At 34.3% G+C, this 18841-nt stretch overlaps 1 protein-coding gene across 3 annotated transcripts in view; it reads left to right on the forward strand.

The window, feature by feature from the left end:
* The window catches only part of LOC111053183, a 341346-nt gene that overhangs the window by 75063 nt on the left and 247442 nt on the right, over positions 1-18841 (forward strand). The window contains exons 19-21 of one of the 3 annotated variants that reach the window (XM_039439180.1): positions 2972-3124; positions 4001-4050; positions 8206-10772. In XM_039439180.1, the coding sequence (XP_039295114.1) occupies positions 2972-3124; positions 4001-4050; positions 8206-8217 (215 nt within the window). In that variant the 3' untranslated portion in view covers positions 8218-10772. Of the gene's footprint in view, positions 1-2971; positions 3125-4000; positions 4051-7903; positions 8087-8205; positions 10773-18841 lie in introns of those variants that run through there. The other 2 variants (XM_039439171.1, XM_039439163.1) reach the window with 2 other exon arrangements.

Below are 18841 nucleotides of genomic sequence, written 5' to 3' on the forward strand. Positions count from 1 at the left end.
ATTGGCAATCAATCAATAATTCTCTTTCTTTGCAGAACTGGGACTCAATTACTAGCAAAACTGACGTGAATGTGGCAACACGTCTGTTTACTGAAACTATCCAGAAAACTATAGAAACCAACACTAAAAGAATTCAGGTTACTGCAAAATATACAAAATTGAAGCCATGGATCAGCATTGGTCTAATTCAATCTATCAGGCACCGGGATAAATTAAAAAAGAAATTGAATAGACAACCCTTCTGTATCAGCTTGAAAAACGAATTTCTCCAATACAGGAATAGACTCCACTCTGATTAAACTTGCAAAATACGATTATTATAAAAACAAAATAGATGAAGCCTCCCACAATCCCAAAAAATTCTGGTCAACTGTAAATGAAATATCTGGAAGACCTACTCAGAAAAATTCTTTCCCTACAAATGTGCTTATACAGGATGGGCAAGCCACAGGACAACATAGTGATTCAGATGTTAGTAATGGCTTCAACAAATTCTTCTCCTCTGTGGGGAGGTGTTTGGCTGATAGTATTACTCCCAGGGGTGAGCCAGCAGTAAACGATTCTTATCATGCTGTCGAGTCTCGGTTTGAGTTTCAATGTGTCACACAAGAAGAACTCAAGCAGGTGGTTGGCAGCATGAGAGGAAACAGCGCACCAGGCCATGACCGGATTCCTGCAAGAGTTATTAAAGAAAACGTGCTCTAACTCATACACCCTATTCACTATTTAATTAATTTGAGTTTACAAATAGGCAAATTTCCAGATGTACTCAAAATCTCCAAAGTTATCCCTATCTACAAATCTGGCCCCAAAACCAATTACAGTAATTACCGTCCAATCTCTCTTCTGGCAATAATTTCAAAAATACTAGAAAGATGTGTGAAAAACCAATTAATGCAATATTTGACCGAGAATAATATTTTATCAACATCACAATATGGTTTCCAAAAATCAAAAAATTGTTCAGACGCGTTTTTTGACCTATCTAAACATATTACTGAAAATATTAAAATAAAAAATAAATTGATAATTACTTACCTTGATTTGGCAAAAGCCTTTGATTCTGTTGATAGGGAGAAACTCATGATAAAACTGGAAATGATTGGACTCAAACAGACCTCCTTACAGTGGTTCAAGAGTTATCTACAGGACAGGTTTCAATATGTCCAAATTAATGATAATATGAGTGGCCTGGAAAAGGTTGATTACGGAGTTGTTCAGGGGAGTACTCTAGGGCCTCTACTCTTTTTGATCTATGTCAATAACCTACCGCTGCTGAACATCAGCAGTAAACTTTTTTTATTTGCTGATGACACAGCGGTGGTTTCTACAGGTAGGCAGTGGGATGAGGCGTTCAAAAATGCAACAACCGACCTAGCTATGATAAAAAGCTGGTTCGACCATAACTGTTTGACCATAAATACGAGTAAGTCCAAGTACATGCCTATTGTAACCCGTGGTCAGCAAGATCCAGGCCCCAGAGTCATGAAACTTCACTCATGTGGAGACCCAACTTCTACCGTGTGCAACTGTGAAATCTTAGAAAGAGTAAACCAATACAAGTATCTGGGCATAGTAATTGATTACAACTTAAATTGGAGTCCACACATACAGTTTATAAAGCAGAGGCTCCGAAGATTGCTGTATGCTTTCAATCAACTGAGCCAGGTACTGAGCTTGCAACATTGTAAGACTGTCTATTATGCTTTCGTTCAGTCTATCATACAGTACGGTATTCTCATCTGGGAGGACTGTCACCTTCTCTCCTGGAGCCGCTTGCGGTGTCGCAAAGACAAATAATTAAAACAGCCCTGAACAAACAATACCGATACCCAACTATACAACTATTTTCAGAATTTCCTGTTTTAAACATAAGGCAATTGTATATAAAATCTCTATTAATTTACCTTAAGAACAATAGTCATAATATTTTGCCAGAAATTCTCCATACCTATCCTACTCGGTATAGATTGAATTATGGATTTGCGACGCCGCGGGTGGTTCACGGAGTGGAGCTGAAAACACCATTCTACCTGGCTCAGATGGTATATCGTAATCTGCCTGCAGAGATGAGAGACTTCGAATGCAGTATTGCTGTTTACAAGCGTAAGGTCGAGAGGTGGCTCTACTGCCTGGGGTGGGAAATGTCTGAAAGCCTGCTTCATTCTGTTTATATGCACTAAAACCTATCCTTTATTTTTTCTTCTTTTTTTTTCTTTAGCTCAGTTTGGTCAATTTTTGCTATCCTACTCCTTTTATATTTTTAAAAATTTTACAAGGAAAATCGCTCTCATAAAGATGAGTCCTGTGAGTCCGCTGGTCTCTTTTCCTTTTTTAAAATATGTCTTACTTTAGTTAGTTATAAGTCTAGTTATAATGATTTAATTTTCCCATTTTCTCCCATATGGATCTGAGAAGTCCCGTTTTTTTTCTTTAATTTATAGTTTCATATGTCGCTGTTCTGTTCTCTACAATCAATCAGACTTGTGTTGTTCCAGACTTGTGTTTTCATATTCCTTTCATTATATTGATAATAATTGGCTACCGAGAACTCACCCCTACACACAGACGTATAGTCTTGTAGAGGTATTCCAGTAACCAATTTTCAAGTGTCATATTTTTTGTAACTGTGCATTTTGGAATAATAATAAAGAATTTGATTTGATTTGATTTGATTATAACCTACATATAGCTCTGAGAATATTGTAGAGTAAGCTCAATCTTTGTCACCCCCTTCTCTGACCAGGACCATAGCTGTTGAGTGAATAGAAATTGAGAAGAAAGAAATTTTTCAAGACGAGATGTTGTGGTATATAGGAATGCGCTTTAGTCCATCTCTTCAATCCTCTGTCGCATTTGAAAAGATTCAATGTGATATCATAAGATATCATCTATCCATTATCTGTTATATCATCCATATGAATGTAATATCTGTTATAATGTTATAATTATGCTGTAATGTAATTTGCAGGACCAGTAGCTAATACTTTGGAACAGGACTTCAGTCGACTTCTCTCAACTGGAAGACTAGATTCGCCCAGTATATTCATCCCTGGCTACGTGCCAAGCTCGAAGCGAAAGACCAAAATCAGTTATAAATTGTGTGGCAGCGACAATGAAAGAGGTACGTTTGAATTTCATATTACTCGTTGAATAAATAGCCATTTAGATGTAAAGTTTTTTTGAAATTATATAAATACAAATTATTATTAAATTATTTAAATTTCATATCAAATAAGTTATTAATTTACTCTTTCAAAAATTAATACAATTTTACAAAATGGTCTTATGCAATCATATCAATGAAAAAAAGGTTCCATTTCAATTTCTAGAATATGTTTTTGCATACCATTGATGAACTTTCAGTTCATCTTTCAAACGGCTTTACTTCGAGGTTATAATAAAAATACAATTCTAAGGTGACAGACTACATAACTATTTCAATTTATAATTTTTGAACTGTGAGAATTTTTACTGCAAATTTTTAATGGAGTTTTTGATTATTTATGTCATTCAATCAAGTCCGTGTAATGGGTCGTTCTATTTGTTGTTTAATACTGGAAAAATATTATTTCTGGGCTTCTATTTGACTTGTTGATAAATTTGATATTAGAATATCTTATGAATCTTTGCTCTTTTCTTCAATTTTGTAACAGTCTTTCACCAAATTCGATCAACAACTGATATATAACTATTATTGCTGTCAATTAATAATTAATTTTTATTAGTTCCCCACAATAACAAAACAAATGAAACTTCTATCCACTTCTTCTTTGTCGAAACCCATTCTCATTCAATTGATTCTATTCCCATTCATGGCTCAATTTAATATAGTCCTTGTTTTTCAAGTTTTGATTTCCCTTTGTATATCTTTAGTGTAGATAAATGAATGATTTTCTTTCTAAAAAATGAATATACATCACCAAAATTTTTTATATAAATATGCAAATCAAACTTTTGTCCAGAACATAAAATGTCATATGAGATGTGTCTGTTTCAGTGAAAGGATCATCCGCTCGCAATCCCTTCAATGGTCAAAGTAAACTAGTCGTAAGCAGTCATCATTATTTTATTTGGTTTTATATTTTTTATGTATTTTATATCTTAATCTGAGTGCTGTTTAGAAATGATCATGCTCATGTGATACTTCGAAACTAAGCTAGGTATTATTTTTTACTAGGTATTCGCATTATAAATTCACAATATAATATTGTAATCATTGGATTGAATGTCGAATCCAAAAAATAGAATAAGTACTGAATGAAAACTATTTGAAATTGCCAAAACCACTGATTTATGATAACAATTTGAAACAATAGTTTCGGTTGTACACCATTATCAATCTCTAGAAAACTGGAAGGTCAACCATAGAATAGCAGAATAGGTAGTGTGGATGAAGTTAAGATTGGCCGTTAATTGGCCAATCAAGGTCGTTGGCTGAGACAAGATACGCTCATAGTATTCCAAATATAGTCATGAAAATCAGATACGCTCATAGTATTCCAAATTTAGTCATGAAAACCAACTGCAAATTAAGTACCTAACTAACAAAACCAAATGAAAAATATAAAATGAAAAACAAATTACTTTTATTCTAATTCCTCACCATGAAGTTTGTACCAAATGAGTTCGAACAATCTTCACATTTGTTTGCATTTTTCACAATATTATTGAAATACTGTAATCGGAAATATGATTCAATGGACTTGATTCAACTTGAGACTTCGAGGTTAATAACTTGCTTCAATTTCCTTGTGTTTAGAGTCAGCCTTTTTTGCATTTCCCAATGTATCTAGGAAGTCACTCAACATTTCACTCATCCTCTCTCTTGTTTGATTTGGAGACATCAAATATTGTAAAACTATTATCAATTTCAATGTGCTTTTGGATTGATATGCATTTGGGATTACTTGCTTTGACCTCACAAAACTGAATAAGCATTGTAGGCTCCTCCATTGAGAAGTTGGTCTTGAATGTTCAATATTGATCTCATAGTTATGTTGGCCCCTGTTTGAGATGGGAAGACTATGTAATCAAATATATACTATTGATTATGAAAAAAAGTATTTACGGAAGTGAATTTGATTAACTTCAATTTCAAATTACTTTTAGAACGGTAATTCCGACCTTCAAAATATATTTCCAATGTAAGCCTTATTATTAAGCTTTGAGCGATTGGTCTTAAATGAAAAAGAATTCCATGCTCTATAAGCTGAATTGCCTTGAATCCATCTTGCATCTACTATCATTTACTATCGGAAAACTGTCGAGACTGTGAAAATGAAAATATCGCCAATTTCTTGATTTTTTAAAACAAACGTATCTTACTTTACGAATATAGTTTTACAAAAATCATTCTGCTCTTCAAATCAACACCAAGTACCAACCAAGTTTTTATCATTTCGGGTTACCGAGATAAACTGTTTAGAATATAGAAATTGGCCATTTTTTGTATACGGGGCTAAAAATAAATACACTTAAGGAGGAATTTTATATTTTTTGATCAAATTTCAGTTATGATACATGAATTTGAACCGCCTTGACGAGCTAAGAAGAATGAGCTGTAGTACAAAGAGATCGGATCATTCTGTCAAAAGTTATAAATGTTTGAAGTTTTGAAACCTCAACGCATCCTTATGCGTGAGCCCTTCCCCCCCCCATAGGAAATACTGAAATTGAGTGTATCTATTGAGTATATTTATTTATTTTTTGTTAGGAAGGCATTGAATAATGAAGAAATAGTTTTTCTGTAGTAGGACATGATTTTCTATTTTTGGTTGTATTCTCCCTCCCACCACTACTAAATGCGAAAATTTCTAGGGAATCCTGTTCAGAATTAATTGTTGTTTCACGTGATGTGTGGCTTTTTTATTATTACTAGAAAAATCTGGTGTGGTAAACTCACACAACTTTCCTTGCTCATTGAACTGTAAGCCTCATTCTTAAACGAGAATAATTTAGGGGAATAACATAATGACGATTGGTGGCAACGTATTTGAAACTACGATCAGACTACTGTATAAGTGTATATATAATTGTTCTCAAAGTACTTTTTCCTTTGTGTAAATTGTGAAATTCGATGATTTTTTTAAAAGTCGTCAAAATAGCTGTTCTACAGATGAAATATCTCGACTATGTGCTCTTTTCATAAACTGCTCTACCTGCCTACCTCATGCACGAGAAGGACAAAAGACTCATGTCAGTTTACAAAGTCCATTTCTCAAGGATGGGGTGGATCCCATTAGTTTCCCAGGAAATAGACTCATGCCAGTTGATAGAGCTGATAAATAACTATACAGGGTATGAATTTTAAATAAATCGGTCAAGCCATTTTTGAGAAAATCGTGAAAAACATGGTTTTTTAGTAACTATCCGCCATTTTTCTCAAAAATATTACGGAGCTCCTGCAATTTTCCCAGGAATGAGACTCATGTCAGTTAATAGGGCTTATGAATTGCCATCCATGGTATAAATTTGAAGAAAATCGTCAGAGCCGTTTTTGAGAAAATCGTGAAAAACATGGTTTTTTAGTAATCATCCGCCATTTTTCTCAAGAATATTACGGAGCTCCTGCAATTTTCCCAGGAATGAGACTCATGTCAGTTAATAGGGCTTATAAATAGCTACCCATGGTATAATTTTGAAGAAAATCGTTAGAGCCGTTTTCGAGATAACCGTGAAAAACATGGTTTTTTAGTAATTATCCGCCATTTTTTCCGCCATCTTGAATTGAATTTTATTCAATGTCTTGTTGTCGGGTCCTCATGGTATAAAGACCTTGAGTTTAAAATTTCAAGTCAATCGGTTAATTAGGAATAGAGTTATCGTGTTCACAGACATACACACAGACCTACACCCGAAAATCATGTTTTTGGACTCAGGGGACCTTGAAACGTATAGAAAACTTGAAATTGGGGTACCTTTATTTTTTTTGGAAAGCGATACTTACCTATGGTAGTAGGGCAAGGGAAGTAAAAAGATCCAAGTTGTCTTCTAGACTAGAAAGATGATTCACATCTTCCAACCGAATTTGACTTATGATGCATGATTTTGAACCGCCTTGACGAGCCGAGAAGAATAAAGTGTAGTACCCTACTAAAGGAAAAAGTACTCAATTTCTTTAACACTGACAGGGGCATTATTTTTGAGCATACCCATCATAAAAGTATTTTTATTTTGTCCCCCTCATACATTGGACATAATTCTGATGATTTTAACATTGTTAGGTACTTCAAGATAATCCGTAAAGTCATAAACAACAGAACTTATTTACTTTACTCTTTTCTTATACTCGTCTCGCTTTGTTGTTGAAAACTTAATTAGCTGTACTTGTCCATCTCTTGAGTGAGGAGCTCAGCATGTGCTTATGCGGAATCCTACCCTTCTTCTCTTCTATAGTGAGGTTCACGTTATAAGGGCAGTGAAGAAAGATACGAGAACAACGTTGCCAAAGGGACTTCATTTTGCCACTGAGTGTACACAGCTGTTAATCAATATTCATCCCATTAAAATGTATGAATTCAGGGCTACTTTCTTGTATTTATAAAATAAAATTATAGTACCCTTTGAAATTAATCTATATAATAAGAGAGAGTAGGGTTGTGTTTGTTCGTGTGTTCGTTTGTTCGCATCAAAACATGTCAACTTGTGGATTACATACCGGAAAAATGGGAATGATTTAGATCTCCAAATTTTGCACATAGATTCTAAAAATATCAATGTCGTGCACCTGGAAGCCCAAATTTCAATTTTCCTTCTAGATTTTTCAGAATTAATGTTCAAATTCATCTATGCTAGCTATCATGTACTTTAGGTTCTTCAATGATTGAAAATTGCTTGATAATAATATTGATTTATTGATATTTGATTCAAGTACAAAATCGATGTTTCTGTTCTTTCGTAGGCCTACATTTTGTAGAGCAGCTGTGATCTCTGTGTGAGTGTGTGTGCACTGCCAACTTGAACTGTTGTTACAGAATGTGAAAGTATGTGAAAAGTAGTATCGATTGTTATCAATGCTAAATGTAATAATAATAGTGTATAATGTAATAAAATATGTAAGTAATAAAGAATTAGTGTTTGAATATTTAATGTTTATTATGTTGTATTTATGTTGGTATCAGTGACAGAGGCGGGAAATACATGACAATTCTCCTCCTTGTTATAATTGCAAATCCAATCTCTTTGTTGTACGTCTTTCTCTAGTGGAACGTCTAAGCTGGAATTGCAGTCTGGCACTGGAGTCTGTCTGGAGTGGACTTTGGTCTAGGACTCTGGCACCGACACTGGCCTGCTGTTGAACACCTCCTGGTGATGCTAGGTGGAAGGATTCCGTGCCAGCATTCTCGATATCTTCAGTGGATTGTCTAGATGAAGGCAACCAATTTGCAGCAGACTCATTCTTCTGCAGAAAAATGGGCAACTGGGATTGAGAGTGATTTCCACCCAATTGTTGGTTTTGACAAAAATTAGGAGGTTCCAAAGTAGTAAATCTTGATGAATGGATGGGGACCTTACTGTTGTCTTCTGGAATAGGCACTTCACAAAGTTGAAGTTGATCTATGTGACGTTTAATGGTGTAGCCATCATCAAGTTCCACAAGATAGTGAAGTCTTCCAAGGCATTCCACGATAGTCCCATAGCGCCATCTACCAGAAGCAGCATAGTTACGAGCCTGAACCCTGGCTCCTAGTGGTAGATGACGGACAGAATCAGGTGTTGGTTGAACTGCCAAATTGATATCAGGTTTAGTAGGGGTGTAAAAATCCAATTTTGTTCGTAACTGACGACCCATGAAAAGTTCTGATGGTGTTTCTCCAGATGCTAATGGTGTTATACGCAGCCTGAGCAGGGCTTCATGAAATTTTTCATGAGTTCCTTTATCGAATGTCATTCTCTTAAGTTCATTTTTGAAGGTCTAGACATTGCGTTCAGCCAAACCATTAGTTGCTGGATGGCCAGGGGCAATGAATCTCTGCTTCATACCATTCCTCTTACAAAATGATTGAAAATCATTGGAAGTGAAGATTGTAGCGTTATCACTGACAAGGATTTCTGGAAGACCAGTGCGAGAAAATATTTCCCTCTCTAGCATATATGTCAAGGTCACCATGTCCATACTTGAATTTGAAAAGGACCGCATGAGGTTCTGTGGGAGTGTAATTCCTGGAAAAAGCATAGGCCACAGTCATAATGACGGGGTGCAAATCATCGCTGTTCTCCCGGCTTTGGGTTATCATTCTTTGGACAACTATCCTAGCTGTGTATCCGACACTATTGAGTTGATCTTCCTGCACGAGGTGTCCTATGGTGTTGTTAGCATACGTGAAGTCACCATTGCATGCCTTTTGAATGAGATGTTGGATGTCCAAAAGATAAAGATTTACCACATAATGCAGTCTGTGGCTAGGGCTGTCATACATTTTCATTGGACCGAGGGGTGCCCTCACTGTTAGGAAGCAAAAGAGAGTTGTTGAGCTTGGGCAGAGTTATGATTTGGCCAGAAGGATTCTGAATGGTTCTTCAGTCCACTATCATGCCTATTTGGGGCATTGGCATTTGTATTTCGCAGTGATCAGTTACCTCGAAAGTCTCCAGGTATATTGGCACACCCAAATCAAAGAAGGTCTCGGGGGACACTCTTAGGAATGCTCTTGGATTCCTTGAAACTGTGATATAGACCTCCTGCTCCACTTTGATCCTGTTTGTTTGTCTGGTAGCACGATTCCCCATCGTATGTAGATAGAAATGCAACTTAAACAGTGTCTTGATTGAGGCCTACTGGTTTGATTCATTATTATTTTAATTATGGAATCCCCATCCCGAGTGAATTGTCCTGCGGAATCCCTGTATCTGAAGCTGATGGTTTCATAAATAAATAAATAAAATAAATAAATTTTTATTGTCATTAGGCAACATTGGCAATAGACAAAGTCAAAACTATACTAACATTATGCAAGTCAGAAGGTTATAAGTTAATGTAATTGAAAGTATATACGATATACATATATAAACACATAAACATAACTACATCTAAAGTAAGCCCAGAAGAATTCAAATATTCATCACTATACAAACAACAGTACAAACAAGGCCCTGTCAAAATGTTAAAACAAGAAAGAAAAGCTTTAAGCAATCAAGGAATCAAACATCAATAATCATATCGGAATCCAAGAACTCTTGTATAGAATACATTGGTGTTTTCACTAACCAGTTAAAAAGTTTCATTTTAAATCTATCTGTGGACTCATTTATTAAGCTTAGAGGTAACTTATTGTACAGTTTCAGACCAATAATATTGTAGCTATTCATTGACTTTGAAAGCCTTTGGAATGGTATATTCAGTCTATTCTTATTTCTTGTTGCATAAGAATGTATGGTATGTCTTGGAATTTTCTCTACCTTTGTTTTTACATGTATTAGAGCAGTATATATATAAAGATTTATGATTGTCAAGATTCTCAACTTAATAAACAAAGGTCTACAAAGCTCAGTACTATTACGCGCATCTGCTAATATCCTGATGGCTTTTTTCTGAAGTAAAAGTACACTGCTAACATGGCTACAATTACCCCAAAACAACACGCCATATAAAAGAATACTTTGAAAAAATGCAAAATAGGCTGACCTTACATAGCTATCAGGTACATAATTTTTTAATTGCTTCAACAAATAAATAACCCTAGACCATTTACTATTTACATACTCAATATGTGGCTTCCATATTAATTTTTCGTCAATATACAGGGTGATTCATAATTATGGTAAAATATTTCAATACGTGATAGTAGAGGTAAAAATAAGAAAAAATGTTCATATAAACATATATCCATAAACGCTTCATTAGCGAGCTATACATGGTGAAAGATTTCGCCCGGAATTCAGTTCCTCTGGTGAAATACACCGATGCTGAATTGTTTGGGGAATAGTTTTTGAAGAACTTATGCTGGATTCATATGGAAAAATATCTGAAAAATTGAATAAAACTAGTCTGGAAGCTGTAGTGTGAGTAGTTTTTGAGAAAAAAGTTGAAATATGCAAAAAATCTAAGTAGAAAAACACAGACTTCTACGTTTGATGCCCAATAACTTTCTTTAATGACCAGTAAACAAATAATTTTTCGCAATAAAAATTGTAGAGAATTTAATTCTGAAAAGAATTATGTAAGCTGTGTAAATTAAATTCGAATAAAATGTATTCTTATGTAGTACATTACACCACAAAAATTTGCTGTTTTATGAGGAGAGAACCAATAACTCATAAGTTATTGTAGCTGATTGCAAATAGAATATTCGGTTTTTATGAAAAGTTTTTTTTATATGAAAGTAGCATATCTAAATAACATTAAACTTATACCAAAAGACTAGTAGATTATGCCATTAAGCCTGGGAGGAAGCTCCAACAGAAGTAGATGATCTCCTATGATTCCTGCCCAAATGTATATTGAAAACTGATGTTGTGGAATATTAGGATTGATGGAATGAGGATTCTCAGCTGCCCAAATATGTGGTTGTGGACGTTAACGATAGCTGTTTTTGGAGAGTGTGCCTCGTCGGTAAATAAAATGGTTGTTAAAAAGTTTGGGTAAACAAGTTTTACTAAAAACCATCGGCAAATACCAGCACAGGGAATACAGTCTCGTTGCAATAGAGTATGAACTTTCTGGAGGTGGTATGGATGTAATTGTTGCTATTTTAGTATCCTCCAAATAATATATTGATTGACATTAAACTGCACTGACAATTCTCTTGTGCTCTTCTCTGGATGTTCATAAATTGGAACAGCTATTATGAAAATCCATGTTTTATTTGCAATCAGCTACAACCTATGAGTTATTAGTTCTCTCCTCATAAAACAGCAAATTTTTGTGGTGTAATGTACTACATAAGAATACATTTTATTCAACTTTTATTCGAATTTAGTTTATTCAGCTCACATAATTCTTTTCAGAATTAAATTCTCTACAATTTTTATTGCGAAAAATTATTTGTTTACTGGTCATTAAAGAAAGTTATTGGGCATCAAACGTAGAAGTCTGTGTTTTTCTACTTAGATTTTTTGCATATTTCAACTTTTTTCTCAAAACTACTCACACTACAGCTTCCAGACTAGTTTTATTCAATTTTTCAGATATTTTTCCATATGAATCCAGCATAAGTTTTTCAAAAACTAGTCCCCAAACAATTCAGCATCGGTGTATTTCACCAGAGGAACTGAATTCCGGGCGAAATCTTTCACCCTGTATAGCTCGCTAATGAAGCGTTTATGGATATATGTTTATATGAACTTTTTTCTTATTTTTACCTCTACTATCACGTATTGAAATATTTTACCATAATTATGAATCACCCTGTATATACCTAGAAACTTGACATTATTTACACTATTATCTGTTGGAATCTCTCTTAAGCTAAAAATCATTTGTTGAGTCTTATTATTATTATTCAATAGGAAACCATTTGCCCTGAACCATATGCTTGCTTGGTTTAAAGTATGTTCCATCGTAAAAGCAAGTTTTTGAAAATCTGAGTCTGAATTGAAGAAAGTGGTATCATCTGCGTAAAGCATTGACTGAGATGTCACTGATAATGGAAGATCATTTATCATCAGGGTGAACAGTACAGGTCCAAGGATAGAGCCCTGAGGAACACCAAACTTGATCATTTTTACCTTAGATTTAGTATGACCTACATAGACTATTTGCTTACGGTCAAATAAGTATGACCCAATTAACATGAGGCTTACACTGTTCATACCATACCGTAGAGACCAAATTTATTCAGCAGGATTGTGTGGTCGACACAATCGAATGCCTTGCTGAGGTCACAAAAGGTAGCCTGAGCAAATTGACCTGTTTCAAAAGCATCCAACACTTTTTTAATCAGAGCATCTATTGCAGATGCGGTAGATCTACCTTTTATAAAACCAAACTGAGCTTCACTTAAAATGTGCTGTTCACTTAGGTAATTTGAGATCTGGATTTTTATTACTGACTCAAAAATCTTTGAAAATACAGGAACTAATGAAATGGGGCGAAAACTAGATGGACAATCTTTTGGTCCCTTTTTTATAAACTGGTACTACTCTTGATAATTTGAGTATAGATGGAAACACTCCTTCCGTTATACAACTATTGATGCAGTAAGTTAGAGGTTCAACAATGCAGTCTATGACCTTTTTAATTATATTGCTGGATAAATTGTAGATATCTACACTGTCAGATGACTTAAAGCTATTAACTATATCTAATATAATGTTAGGAGTTACTTCAGAAAAACCGAAGGCAGGCCTCCTTGCTGTAGTGCAACTTTCAATAAGTTGGGCAGCAGTAGTGATTGGCTAAGCAATTTTATCATGCACTTCTTCAACTGATTTTACAAAGAATTCATTAAAAGCATCTGGAGGAATCCCCATACTAACATTACGACTCTCTTTTTAACTTGATTGATCATTTTCCAGGCTGATTTACATCTATTACTGGAGAGCTCAATCTGAGTTGAGTTGTACTGTTTCTTGGCTGTATTTATAGCATTCTTATACTCAGTCCTAGCATTACAATACGCTAATCTAGATAAGTTTGTCTTGTCTCTTATATATAAGTGATGATACAATAACAATTTGTTTTTCATTTCTAACAACTGAGGTATATACCAGGTGGAAGGTTTCCTCCTCACTTTGGCTTCAGGGGAGTTAGTTGTGACTCTAACAATTTCCTGTGGTATGCACAAATCAAAATAATACAAAAATATTTCCATAAAACGGTTAAAAATAGCTTCACCACCCACTTGGTTAGATAATTTGGCTACCCAATCTATATTTGATAGTGCAGATCTAAAATTTTGCATCTTCTCAACAGTTACAGGTCTAGTAGAAACCATCTTTGTCCTGACACCGCCATCCCCTTGGGCCAAATTCAATAGGCTCAGAAAAACACAATCATGGTCAGAAAAATGGAATGCTTTTACATCTGTGTAGATATATTGTGTGCCTATGTTGGTAAATATATTGTCAAGGCAAGCAGATCCCCCAGTTGGCCTTAAATTTGTGCAATAAAGGTTGAACTGCCTTAATAGATTTTTCAACTCATGAACTGTTGCCTTATCTTGTAGTACATTAAACTCAGCATTAAGGTCACCTCCCAGTACAATGCGATAATTTTTCCACATGCGTCTACTGAACAAATGTAAAACCTCATCAAGACCCTGTAAGAAAAGAGCAGGGTTTCCTGAGGGCGATCTATACAGAGAAACTACAATAAGCTTAAGTTTATTATTAGCTATGCCTGTTACTTCAAAATTCTTCTCACTGTTGAGACAATCCAAATCTAATTTAATACTTTCTTCTGCAAGCTCAGGTCTGACATAAATAGATACTCCCCCATGTATGAATTGTTTTCTACAATAACTATTGACTAAAACATAATCATCTAATTTATGATAAATTATATCTTCTTCCTTGCACCAATGCTCATTCAGACAAAGAGTGTGACAATTGTTTTTATTCCCAAATTCATTCAAAACTACATGTTTATTGTTTATACCTTGAACATTTAGATATCCTACATTAATTCTGAGGTAATAGACATTTCAATAGGCTTACGTAAGTTAATTGTCGTGGGATTAATACAGATATTACTAGTGGACCGAGTTATTTTAGTTTGATTACCTACGGTCTCATTTAAAGATTGTGCATTACAATTAGTAACAAAAGTTTCATTTTTCTTACAACTAGGTGAACTACTCGTAATAGCAATAGATGAACAATCTATACATCTAAAAAATAATTGTTGTCATTTCCCTTTTGACCTAATGTAATAGTGTTTTTGGTTGACTCTAAAGTGGCATTGATTCGAGTTACAGTATTCAGTACAGTAGTATTTCAATACCTTTGTAAAGGTTATAAGAAAATCCTGATAGGTTCTGAGCTTTCTCAATGCAAATGGTTTCACAAGCAGGATGGGGGTAAAACCGAACACCTCTGATTTCGCTGCTCATGGACACGGGGAGGCCCAGGAGACTCCTAATGAATTGAGTAGAGACCCTGCTTTGGTCGTCCCATGTTTCTATAACATGTGGAATGGGCTTCTCATCCAAAAGGGATTTTGTTTGGAATTGGGAAAACAAAAGGCTGCCTGATTCAAATTGAGGAGGATCCTAATCGAACTAAAATTTATTGATGCATTGGAAAAGTCAATATGATTCTGTGAGGTTTTCAGTTATTATGTATTCTTCAGTTTTCTATACTATAATAAAGAAAAGAACTGGCTTATACACGTAAAGAATAGGGAATTATGTTTTGACGCATCATCACGTCTGAAATATACTCAACTGATTATTTTGAAATTTTGCATATAGATTCTTAATTAACCGAGGATGGTTATTTATGCCTATTTCCAGTTCTTCAAGATTTCATTACGTCAAGTTTTCAATTTGTCATGCTTCCAGTTGTTGTATAGAAGCAGCTGAACATTTCTTTTAAAAGTACACTAGATGATAGTTATGATTGGGGATCCTATTCGAATAAAAATAACTGATTTTCTGTCGCATCAAAACCGCACCGATTTCTCAAACCGTTCAAAAATTATTCTCATTCAAAGATACTGATAAATCATCCATCTATCCATCATCTTTACTATAATAATGGAAAGAGCTGGCTCATACACGTACGTGATGTAGGAAAATTATGTTTGACACATCATCACGTCTGAACTACTGGACTGATTGATTCGAAATTTTGCATAAAGATTCTTCATTAACCGAGGATGGTTATAGGCCTATTTTCAAATTTCGAATTTTTTATTACGTCAAGTTTTCATTTTGCAGTTTTAAAATAGACCCTTGCGAAGCACGGGTTACCTACTAGTAAAATAATAAAACAATCACGTTACAATTTGTATTCTTGTTTTATTAGTTTATTAGTTTTAAAGGGTACTATCATCCCATTAAATTTGATAAAATATTAGTTTTCATTTCTTTAATAAAATAATCAATTTCATGTCAAATCAATGGAACTCATCAATAGAATATAATTTTTCACAATTTGATTCTAAACTTTGCTTTCATAACTCAGATCATATTTCTATTTTAATACAAATGGAGGCTAATTTAAAAAGCTACGATACACCAATCTGAACTTCAAAACAACAGAAATTAAGCTATTCGGTTGGTATTCTATTCCAATTTCTTTTAAAAATAATAGAAGAATAGAAATCCTATTTATAATAAGATAATTTCAATGGAAATAATTCTGAAATAATCTTTCAATGTTATACCGGTTTTGTTGGATGGTCTCAAAGTTATGTGTCATTTCAGGTATAATTTGTATTTCTCATGCGATAATATCTAAAAATTATTTCATTTATTCAAAAATACACTTTAAATCTTCAAACTTGTGTGCTGAAGTATTTAAATAGAATGAAGAAAAAACATGGCGGCTGAGAATTGTACAGTCCCTGTCAAAAGTAAAAATGAAATATTTCTGACAAACTGACAACATTGCAAAGCTAGAGAGAGATAGCGCTACCTGCTTTGTTGCATGATAGACAAGGATAGCAACACTATTGTTAATCGTATACTGCCATTATAATATCACTATAATGGACATCAATATAGTAAGCTTTCCTCTTCAGTGTAGCTTCAGATTCATTTTTTTTATCCTATGTTGCCATGTGCTCTTTATATCAATTATACAAGTTTTAAGCTGCGTGTATAAGAGGTTCTGCTATTTCCAGGTTTCTTATCACTCCGATGCTTATGATAGTGTTTTACACACACATCTTCGTGCTACCAATAATTCTTCCCTCATATTTTTCACGACACATTCAGAATCGACCAAGAACCCTCTTATGATGTTTGTATCTCCATGACTAAGAGTACTCACAAGAATCCAAACTTTTCTTAGATTTGAATATTTCTTCCCAGTAATATGTTAATGCCACAAGTGGTCAAGTCTTTCCTCTCTTGAATATGTTTTGAGTCCCACGATTACATGATTGCAGAGTTAGCTAGAGTTAGCAGACTCAAACCTGCGCTATCTGCTATCTCGTCTGCTAATTTTTTCTAACGTACCACTATAGCATTGAGTTAACACAGACTTAGCAAATAGCAGGAGATAGCGAATAAGCTCGACTTAGCCAGCTAACTCCAACATTGTGAATACCCCTATAATATTAATAAAAAATTCATACAAGAGAAGAAAAAGAAATTATATTTTCATTTAGTGATTTTGTAGAGAAAATAGTTAGTTGGGAAATAAGCCTTGAGGTAAAAATTAGCAACAAGAGTTACATTGCTCATGACATATTAAAAACAACTTGACAAATTGAAATATATTTTACGAGTTAAACTTGTTGAATGGACACAAAGTGAAAAAATATATAAATTACAATTCAATATAAAAATTGATATTAACATTTTTTAACTAGTACAGTATTGAGGATGAAACTAACGGTGCGCTCAAGTGAGAGACAGCGTGATCGATCGGCAGGGATTGAAGCTTGGTTATCATTGAATCAAATGTAAAAATGCCTGTTTTCAAACAAATCATATTTAAAAAATATTCATCCAAAATATTCCAGTAACTTTTAAAATCAAAGCCACGATTTTCTAGATCACTTCTCGGTAGTCATTTCAAGAGAAAAGAAACAATGATATTTTTCATTTTGATCTAGCTTCCAAAAGACTTCACTACCGCAGAAGAGAGTGTGAGTGATGACAATATAATAGGTATAAAATGTAATATTGAGCGTAAATAGCTTAAAATTATAAAATATGAGATGTAGATATGATGGAAGTTGTAATTGAATTAAATTAAATATTATTTGTGTACTGTAACAGGTTAATGTCTGAAAAATAATGCTCCATCGATTGTTGCTAAATCGGAAAGTTTAAGCTTGAAAAATCATAACAGAGGCTAGCAAGAAGATGACAAAGTCGGAAGTTCATTCCAATTTTTTTTCTGTTTGGGGGAAGTATGGAGCGCAATGCTTACATCAGAGCTTGTTTTTTTTCCTCAGGGAACCCCTCTGGTTCAACTCGTACTTTTGTAGTTGGAACTCCCTTTTTTAAGATCTTTGTAGAAAATCAAGTTGCTGGTATTCAGTCTTTTCATTGTAATCCAGCGTATGATGACCTCGCCTTGCTCTTACATGTACTAGGTCTCTCAATTACGTTCTATCAGAAGTACTTTTCATTTCTGTTTCTGATGTCCAGTCTTGCCACTCATAGAAATAATTAATTTCAAGTTTTTTCACTTCTATATTTCCTTGATTGCATTTGCCTACTGCTGAAGCAAAATCTTCGAAATCTTACGTCTTTTGCTGGGCTTTGAGGGACAGCTATGCTTGTTGGTGGAAGCTGTCTGCACTCATGAAGCTGTGGCCAGATTCAAAATAGAATAACTGAATTTCATTGGCAGCAATCTCTTCAATATTTATTATTAAAGTACACACTAAAAATGTGTAAAGGCACCAGTTTTTATTTGGTTCAGTACAATTGTCAAGCCAAATAACAAATGTTTCTGTTTCTCTATATCTTCTGAAAAAGGCAAAGCATGCACTTATGATATCTTCCTCATGCCTACCTCTAATCGTACCATGCCATATTGCTGCAAATGGTTTCAGGTCACTTTTATCACCTAGGGGCACGAACGATTGGTTGTAGGCCACCACCTTGGTGCAAAGATAATGTCTTTAAACATGTCAAGTCGTGGAATCATTATAACATTTTCTAAATCACAACTTTTTGTAATTTTGTTATCGTGATTTACTTCTTTTGCCTCTTCTGTAATTTTTCTTTAAATTTTGCGGCTCTTACTAGCTATTCAATGTGATTTTTCCAATCAA

The sequence above is a fragment of the Nilaparvata lugens genome, chromosome 1 (assembly GCF_014356525.2).
Source record: "Nilaparvata lugens isolate BPH chromosome 1, ASM1435652v1, whole genome shotgun sequence".
NCBI classification, from domain to species: Eukaryota; Metazoa; Arthropoda; class Insecta; order Hemiptera; family Delphacidae; genus Nilaparvata; species Nilaparvata lugens.